The sequence below is a fragment of the Coregonus clupeaformis genome, unplaced genomic scaffold (assembly GCF_020615455.1).
Source record: "Coregonus clupeaformis isolate EN_2021a unplaced genomic scaffold, ASM2061545v1 scaf0207, whole genome shotgun sequence".
Lineage (NCBI taxonomy): Eukaryota > Metazoa > Chordata > Actinopteri > Salmoniformes > Salmonidae > Coregonus > Coregonus clupeaformis.
The window spans coordinates 12,501-22,500 of record NW_025533662.1 but is presented as its reverse complement, the minus strand read 5'-3'; the positions used below and the strand labels follow the sequence as shown (position 1 = coordinate 22,500).

General features: G+C 50.7%; 1 protein-coding gene across 1 annotated transcript in view; it reads right to left on the bottom strand.

Moving 5' to 3' along the window:
* LOC123484162 (receptor-type tyrosine-protein phosphatase-like N) overlaps positions 1 to 10,000 on the bottom strand; it is a gene marked incomplete at its 5' end in the record, with an annotated part of 39,122 nt that overhangs the window by 20,820 nt on the left and 8,302 nt on the right. Inside the window, one exon of the mRNA XM_045214169.1 lies at positions 8,673 to 8,737. Within this exon, the coding sequence (XP_045070104.1) occupies positions 8,673 to 8,737 (65 nt within the window). The remainder of the gene's footprint in view (positions 1 to 8,672; positions 8,738 to 10,000) is intronic.

Genomic DNA, 10,000 nt, shown 5'->3' with positions numbered 1-10,000 from the left:
CTCTCCCACACCAGTCTGTAGTTCTACTGTACCTCTCCCACACCAGTCTGTAGTTCTACTGTACCTCTCCCACACCAGTCTGCAGTTCTACTGTACCTCTCCCACACCAGTCTGCAGTTCTACTGTACCTCTCCCACACCAGTCTGTAGTTCTACTGTACCTCTCCCACACCAGTCTGTAGTTCTACTGTACCTCTCCCACACCAGTCTGTAGTTCTACTGTACCTCTCCCACACCAGTCTGTAGTTCTACTGTACCTCTCCCACACCAGTCTGTAGTTCTACTGTACCTCTCCCACACCAGTCTGCAGTTCTACTGTACCACTCCCACACCAGTCTGTAGTTCTACTGTACCTCTCCCACACCAGTCTGTAGTTCTACTGTACCTCTCCCACACCAGTCTGTAGTTCTACTGTACCTCTCCCACACCAGTCTGTAGTTCTACTGTACCTCTCCCACACCAGTCTGTAGTTCTACTGTACCTCTCCCACACCAGTCTGCAGTTCTACTGTACCTCTCCCACACCAGTCTGTAGTTCTACTGTACCTCTCCCACACCAGTCTGCAGTTCTACTGTACCTCTCCCACACCAGTCTGTAGTTCTACTGTACCTCTCCCACACCAGTCTGTAGTTCTACTGTACCTCTCCCACACCAGTCTGTAGTTCTACTGTACCTCTCCCACACCAATTTGTAGTTCTACTGTACCTCTCCCACACCAGTCTGTAGTTCTACTGTACCTCTCCCACACCAGTCTGTAGTTCTACTGTACCTCTCCCACACCAGTCTGCAGTTCTACTGTACCTCTCCCACACCAGTCTGTAGTTCTACTGTACCTCTCCCACACCAGTCTGCAGTTCTACTGTACCACTCCCACACCAGTCTGTAGTTCTACTGTACCTCTCCCACACCAGTCTGTAGTTCTACTGTACCTCTCCCACACCAGTCTGTAGTTCTACTGTACCTCTCCCACACCAGTCTGTAGTTCTACTGTACCTCTCCCACACCAGTCTGTAGTTCTACTGTACCTCTCCCACACCAGTCTGCAGTTCTACTGTACCTCTCCCACACCAGTCTGTAGTTCTACTGTACCTCTCCCACACCAGTCTGCAGTTCTACTGTACCTCTCCCACACCAGTCTGTAGTTCTACTGTACCTCTCCCACACCAGTCTGTAGTTCTACTGTACCTCTCCCACACCAGTCTGTAGTTCTACTGTACCTCTCCCACACCAGTCTGTAGTTCTACTGTACCTCTCCCACACCAGTCTGCAGTTCTACTGTACCTCTCCCACACCAGTCTGTAGTTCTACTGTACCTCTCCCACACCAGTCTGTAGTTCTACTGTACCTCTCCCACACCAGTCTGTAGTTCTACTGTACCTCTCCCACACCAGTCTGTAGTTCTACTGTACCTCTCCCACACCAGTCTGCAGTTCTACTGTACCTCTCCCACACCAGTCTGTAGTTCTACCGTACCTCTCCCACACCAGTCTGTAGTTCTACCGTACCTCTCCCACACCAGTCTGTAGTTCTACTGTACCTCTCCCACACCAGTCTGTAGTTCTACTGTACCTCTCCCACACCAGTCTGTAGTTCTACTGTACCTCTCCCACACCAGTCTGCAGTTCTACTGTACCTCTCCCACACCAGTCTGTAGTTCTACTGTACCTCTCCCACACCAGTCTGCAGTTCTACTGTACCTCTCCCACACCAGTCTGTAGTTCTACTGTACCTCTCCCACACCAGTCTGTAGTTCTACTGTACCTCTCCCACACCAGTCTGTAGTTCTACTGTACCTCTCCCACACCAGTCTGTAGTTCTACTGTACCTCTCCCACACCAGTCTGCAGTTCTACTGTACCTCTCCCACACCAGTCTGTAGTTCTACTGTACCTCTCCCACACCAGTCTGTAGTTCTACTGTACCTCTCCCACACCAGTCTGTAGTTCTACTGTACCTCTCCCACACCAGTCTGTAGTTCTACTGTACCTCTCCCACACCAGTCTGTAGTTCTACTGTACCTCTCCCACACCAGTCTGTAGTTCTACTGTACCTCTCCCACACCAGTCTGCAGTTCTACTGTACCTCTCCCACACCAGTCTGTAGTTCTACTGTACCTCTCCCACACCAGTCTGCAGTTCTACTGTACCTCTCCCACACCAGTCTGTAGTTCTACTGTACCTCTCCCACACCAGTCTGTAGTTCTACTGTACCTCTCCCACACCAGTCTGTAGTTCTACTGTACCTCTCCCACACCAGTCTGTAGTTCTACTGTACCTCTCCCACACCAGTCTGTAGTTCTACTGTACCTCTCCCACACCAGTCTGCAGTTCTACTGTACCTCTCCCACACCAGTCTGTAGTTCTACTGTACCTCTCCCACACCAGTCTGCAGTTCTACTGTACCTCTCCCACACCAGTCTGTAGTTCTACTGTACCTCTCCCACACCAGTCTGTAGTTCTACTGTACCTCTCCCACACCAGTCTGTAGTTCTACTGTACCTCTCCCACACCAGTCTGTAGTTCTACTGTACCTCTCCCACACCAGTCTGTAGTTCTACTGTACCTCTCCCACACCAGTCTGTAGTTCTACTGTACCTCTCCCACACCAGTCTGTAGTTCTACTGTACCTCTCCCACACCAGTCTGTAGTTCTACTGTACCTCTCCCACACCAGTCTGTAGTTCTACTGTACCTCTCCCACACCAGTCTGCAGTTCTACTGTACCTCTCCCACACCAGTCTGTAGTTCTACCGTACCTCTCCCACACCAGTCTGCAGTTCTACTGTACCTCTCCCACACCAGTCTGTAGTTCTACTGTACCTCTCCCACACCAGTCTGTAGTTCTACTGTACCTCTCCCACACCAGTCTGTAGTTCTACTGTACCTCTCCCACACCAGTCTGTAGTTCTACTGTACCTCTCCCACACCAGTCTGCAGTTCTACTGTACCTCTCCCACACCAGTCTGTAGTTCTACTGTACCTCTCCCACACCAGTCTGTAGTTCTACTGTACCTCTCCCACACCAGTCTGTAGTTCTACTGTACCTCTCCCACACCAGTCTGTAGTTCTACTGTACCTCTCCCACACCAGTCTGTAGTTCTACTGTACCTCTCCCACACCAGTCTGTAGTTCTACTGTACCTCTCCCACACCAGTCTGTAGTTCTACTGTACCTCTCCCACACCAGTCTGTAGTTCTACTGTACCTCTCCCACACCAGTCTGTAGTTCTACTGTACCTCTCCCACACCAGTCTGTAGTTCTACTGTACCTCTCCCACACCAGTCTGTAGTTCCTACTGTACCTCTCCCACACCAGTCTGTAGTTCTACTGTACCTCTCCCACACCAGTCTGTAGTTCTACTGTACCTCTCCCACACCAGTCTGTAGTTCTACTGTACCTCTCCCACACCAGTCTGTAGTTCTACTGTACCTCTCCCACACCAGTCTGTAGTTCTACTGTACCTCTCCCACACCAGTCTGTAGTTCTACTGTACCTCTCCCACACCAGTCTGTAGTTCTACTGTACCTCTCCCACACCAGTCTGCAGTTCTACTGTACCTCTCCCACACCAGTCTGTAGTTCTACTGTACCTCTCCCACACCAGTCTGCAGTTCTACTGTACCTCTCCCACACCAGTCTGTAGTTCTACTGTACCTCTCCCACACCAGTCTGTAGTTCTACTGTACCTCTCCCACACCAGTCTGTAGTTCTACTGTACCTCTCCCACACCAGTCTGTAGTTCTACTGTACCTCTCCCACACCAGTCTGTAGTTCTACTGTACCTCTCCCACACCAGTCTGCAGTTCTACTGTACCTCTCCCACACCAGTCTGCAGTTCTACTGTACCTCTCCCACACCAGTCTGTAGTTCTACTGTACCTCTCCCACACCAGTCTGTAGTTCTACTGTACCTCTCCCACACCAGTCTGTAGTTCTACTGTACCTCTCCCACACCAGTCTGTAGTTCTACTGTACCTCTCCCACACCAGTCTGCAGTTCTACTGTACCTCTCCCACACCAGTCTGTAGTTCTACTGTACCTCTCCCACACCAGTCTGTAGTTCTACTGTACCTCTCCCACACCAGTCTGCAGTTCTACTGTACCTCTCCCACACCAGTCTGTAGTTCTACTGTACCTCTCCCACACCAGTCTGCAGTTCTACTGTACCACTCCCACACCAGTCTGTAGTTCTACTGTACCTCTCCCACACCAGTCTGCAGTTCTACTGTACCTCTCCCACACCAGTCTGTAGTTCTACTGTACCTCTCCCACACCAGTCTGTAGTTCTACTGTACCTCTCCCACACCAGTCTGTAGTTCTACTGTACCTCTCCCACACCAATCTGTAGTTCTACTGTACCTCTCCCACACCAGTCTGTAGTTCTACTGTACCTCTCCCACACCAGTCTGTAGTTCTACTGTACCTCTCCCACACCAGTCTGCAGTTCTACTGTACCTCTCCCACACCAGTCTGTAGTTCTACTGTACCTCTCCCACACCAGTCTGCAGTTCTACTGTACCTCTCCCACACCAGTCTGTAGTTCTACTGTACCTCTCCCACACCAGTCTGTAGTTCTACTGTACCTCTCCCACACCAGTCTGTAGTTCTACTGTACCTCTCCCACACCAGTCTGTAGTTCTACTGTACCTCTCCCACACCAGTCTGCAGTTCTACTGTACCTCTCCCACACCAGTCTGTAGTTCTACTGTACCTCTCCCACACCAGTCTGCAGTTCTACTGTACCTCTCCCACACCAGTCTGTAGTTCTACTGTACCTCTCCCACACCAGTCTGTAGTTCTACTGTACCTCTCCCACACCAGTCTGTAGTTCTACTGTACCTCTCCCACACCAGTCTGTAGTTCTACTGTACCTCTCCCACACCAGTCTGCAGTTCTACTGTACCTCTCCCACACCAGTCTGTAGTTCTACTGTACCTCTCCCACACCAGTCTGTAGTTCTACTGTACCTCTCCCACACCAGTCTGTAGTTCTACTGTACCTCTCCCACACCAGTCTGTAGTTCTACTGTACCTCTCCCACACCAGTCTGCAGTTCTACTGTACCTCTCCCACACCAGTCTGTAGTTCTACCGTACCTCTCCCACACCAGTCTGTAGTTCTACCGTACCTCTCCCACACCAGTCTGTAGTTCTACTGTACCTCTCCCACACCAGTCTGTAGTTCTACTGTACCTCTCCCACACCAGTCTGTAGTTCTACTGTACCTCTCCCACACCAGTCTGCAGTTCTACTGTACCTCTCCCACACCAGTCTGTAGTTCTACTGTACCTCTCCCACACCAGTCTGCAGTTCTACTGTACCTCTCCCACACCAGTCTGTAGTTCTACTGTACCTCTCCCACACCAGTCTGTAGTTCTACTGTACCTCTCCCACACCAGTCTGTAGTTCTACTGTACCTCTCCCACACCAGTCTGTAGTTCTACTGTACCTCTCCCACACCAGTCTGTAGTTCTACTGTACCTCTCCCACACCAGTCTGTAGTTCTACTGTACCTCTCCCACACCAGTCTGTAGTTCTACTGTACCTCTCCCACACCAGTCTGTAGTTCTACTGTAACTCTCCCACACCAGTCTGTAGTTCTACTGTACCTCTCCCACACCAGTCTGTAGTTCTACTGTACCTCTCCCACACCAGTCTGCAGTTCTACTGTACCTCTCCCACACCAGTCTGTAGTTCTACTGTACCTCTCCCACACCAGTCTGCAGTTCTACTGTACCTCTCCCACACCAGTCTGTAGTTCTACTGTACCTCTCCCACACCAGTCTGTAGTTCTACTGTACCTCTCCCACACCAGTCTGTAGTTCTACTGTACCTCTCCCACACCAGTCTGTAGTTCTACTGTACCTCTCCACACCAGTCTGTAGTTCTACTGTACCTCTCCCCACACCAGTCTGCAGTTCTACTGTACCTCTCCCACACCAGTCTGTAGTTCTACTGTACCTCTCCCACACCAGTCTACAGTTCTACTGTACCTCTCCCACACCAGTCTGTAGTTCTACTGTACCTCTCCCACACCAGTCTGTAGTTCTACTGTACCTCTCCCACACCAGTCTGATAGTTCTACTGTACCTCTCCCACACCAGTCTGTAGTTCTACTGTACCTCTCCCACACCAGTCTGCAGTTCTACTGTACCTCTCCCACACCAGTCTGTAGTTCTACTGTACCTCTCCCACACCAGTCTGTAGTTCTACTGTACCTCTCCCACACCAGTCTGTAGTTCTACTGTACCTCTCCCACACCAGTCTGTAGTTCTACTGTACCTCTCCCACACCAGTCTGCAGTTCTACTGTACCTCTCCCACACCAGTCTGTAGTTCTACTGTACCTCTCCCACACCAGTCTGTAGTTCTACTGTACCTCTCCCACACCAGTCTGTAGTTCTACCGTACCTCTCCCACACCAGTCTGCAGTTCTACTGTACCTCTCCCACACCAGTCTGTAGTTCTACCGTACCTCTCCCACACCAGTCTGTAGTTCTACTGTACCTCTCCCACACCAGTCTGTAGTTCTACTGTACCTCTCCCACACCAGTCTGCAGTTCTACTGTACCTCTCCCACACCAGTCTGCAGTTCTACTGTACCTCTCCCACACCAGTCTGTAGTCCTACTGTACCTCTCCCACACCAGTCTGTAGTTCTACTGTACCTCTCCCACACCAGTCTGTAGTTCTACTGTACCTCTCCCACACCAGTCTGTAGTTCTACTGTACCTCTCCCACACCAGTCTGTAGTTCTACTGTACCTCTCCCACACCAGTCTGCAGTTCTACTGTACCTCTCCCACACCAGTCTGTAGTTCTACTGTACCTCTCCCACACCAGTCTGTAGTTCTACTGTACCTCTCCCACACCAGTCTGTAGTTCTACTGTACCTCTCCCACACCAGTCTGTAGTTCTACTGTACCTCTCCCACACCAGTCTGTAGTTCTACTGTACCTCTCCCACACCAGTCTGCAGTTCTACTGTACCTCTCCCACACCAGTCTGTAGTTCTACTGTACCTCTCCCACACCAGTCTGCAGTTCTACTGTACCTCTCCCACACCAGTCTGTAGTTCTACTGTACCTCTCCCACACCAGTCTGTAGTTCTACTGTACCTCTCCCACACCAGTCTGTAGTTCTACTGTACCTCTCCCACACCAGTCTGTAGTTCTACTGTACCTCTCCCACACCAGTCTGTAGTTCTACTGTACCTCTCCCACACCAGTCTGTAGTTCTCTGTACCTCTCCCACACCAGTCTGCAGTTCTACTGTACCTCTCCCACACCAGTCTGTAGTTCTACTGTACCTCTCCCACACCAGTCTGCAGTTCTACTGTACCTCTCCCACACCAGTCTGTAGTTCTACTGTACCTCTCCCACACCAGTCTGTAGTTCTACTGTACCTCTCCCACACCAGTCTGTAGTTCTACTGTACCTCTCCCACACCAGTCTGTAGTTCTACTGTACCTCTCCCACACCAGTCTGTAGTTCTACTGTACCTCTCCCACACCAGTCTGCAGTTCTACTGTACCTCTCCCACACCAGTCTGCAGTTCTACTGTACCTCTCCCACACCAGTCTGTAGTTCTACTGTACCCTCTCACACCAGTCTGTAGTTCTACTGTACCTCTCCCACACCAGTCTGTAGTTCTACTGTACCTCTCCCACACCAGTCTGTAGTTCTACTGTACCTCTCCCACACCAGTCTGCAGTTCTACTGTACCTCTCCCACACCAGTCTGTAGTTCTACTGTACCTCTCCCACACCAGTCTGTAGTTCTACTGTACCTCTCCCACACCAGTCTGTAGTTCTACTGTACCTCTCCCACACCAGTCTGTAGTTCTACTGTACCTCTCCCACACCAGTCTGCAGTTCTACTGTACCTCTCCCACACCAGTCTGTAGTTCTACCGTACCTCTCCCACACCAGTCTGTAGTTCTACCGTACCTCTCCCACACCAGTCTGTAGTTCTACTGTACCTCTCCCACACCAGTCTGCAGTTCTACTGTACCTCTCCCACACCAGTCTGTAGTTCTACCGTACCTCTCCCACACCAGTCTGTAGTTCTACTGTACCTCTCCCACACCAGTCTGTAGTTCTACTGTACCTCTCCCACACCAGTCTGCAGTTCTACTGTACCTCTCCCACACCAGTCTGCAGTTCTACTGTACCTCTCCCACACCAGTCTGTAGTTCTACCGTACCTCTCCCACACCAGTCTGTAGTTCTACTGTACCTCTCCCACACCAGTCTGTAGTTCTACTGTACCTCTCCCACACCAGTCTGCAGTTCTACTGTACCTCTCCCACACCAGTCTGTAGTTCTACTGTACCTCTCCCACACCAGTCTGTAGTTCTACTGTACCTCTCCCACACCAGTCTGCAGTTCTACTGTACCTCTCCCACACCAGTCTGTAGTTCTACCGTACCTCTCCCACACCAGTCTGTAGTTCTACTGTACCTCTCCCACACCAGTCTGTAGTTCTACTGTACCTCTCCCACACCAGTCTGCAGTTCTACTGTACCTCTCCCACACCAGTCTGCAGTTCTACTGTACCTCTCCCACACCAGTCTGCAGTTCTACTGTACCTCTCCCACACCAGTCTGCAGTTCTACTGTACCTCTCCCACACCAGTCTGTAGTTCTACTGTACCTCTCCCACACCAGTCTGTAGTTCTACTGTACCTCTCCCACACCAGTCTGCAGGATCTTCAGTCCTGTCTCAGACTCCAGAAAGGTCTTCTCAGACACTGACAGAGACGAAACACAACAAACAGAATCAACAGTTATTATTCATGAATGTCAACACACTATTCTGCCTGTGCCCTATGGGCCCTGGTTAAAAGTAGGGCACTACGTAGGGAATAGGGTGCCGTTCTCTGGTCTAAAGTAGGGCACTACGTAGGGAATAGGGTGCCATTCTCTGGTCTAAAGTAGGGCACTACGTAGGGAATAGGGTGCCGTTCTCTGGTCTAAAGTAGGGCACTACGTAGGGAATAGGGTGCCATTCTCTGGTCTAAAGTAGGGCACTACGTAGGGAATAGGGTGCCATTCTCTGGTCTAAAGTAGGGCACTACGTAGGAATAGGGTGCCGTTCTCTGGTCTAAAGTAGGGCACTACGTAGGGAATAGGGTGCCATTCTCTGGTCTAAAGTAGCGCACTACGTAGGGAATAGGGTGCCATTCTCTGGTCTAAAGTAGGGCACTACGTAGGGAATAGGGTGCCGTTCTCTGGTCTAAAGTAGGGCACTACGTAGGGAATAGGGTGCCATTCTCTGGTCTAAAGTAGCGCACTACGTAGGGAATAGGGTGCCATTCTCTGGTCTAAAGTAGGGCACTACGTAGGGAATAGGGTGCCATTCTCTGGTCTAAAGTAGGGCACTACGTAGGGGAATAGGGTGCCATTCTCTGGTCTAAAGTAGGGCACTACGTAGGGAATAGGGTGCCATTCTCTGGTCTAAAGTAGGGCACTACGTAGGGAATAGGTGCCATTCTCTGGTCTAAAGTAGCGCACTACGTAGGGAATAGGGTGCCATTCTCTGGTCTAAAGTAGGGCACTACGTAGGGAATAGGGTGCCATTCTCTGGTCTAAAGTAGGGCACTACGTAGGGAATAGGGTGCCATTCTCTGGTCTAAAGTAGGGCACTACGTAGGGAATAGGGTGCCATTCTCTGGTCTAAAGTAGCGCACTACGTAGGGAATAGGGTGCCATTCTCTGGTCTAAAGTAGGGCACTACGTAGGGAATAGGTGCCATTCTCTGGTCTAAAGTAGGGCACTACGTAGGGAATAGGTGCCATTCTCTGGTCTAAAGTAGGGCACTACGTAGGGAATAGGGTGCCATTCTCTGGTCTAAAGTAGCGCACTACGTAGGGAATAGGGTGCCATTCTCTGGTCTAAAGTAGGGCACTACGTAGGGAATAGGGTGCCATTCTCTGGTCTAAAGTAGGGCACTACGTAGGGAATAGGGTGCCATTCTCTGGTCTAAAGTAGTGCACTATATAGGGAATAGGGTG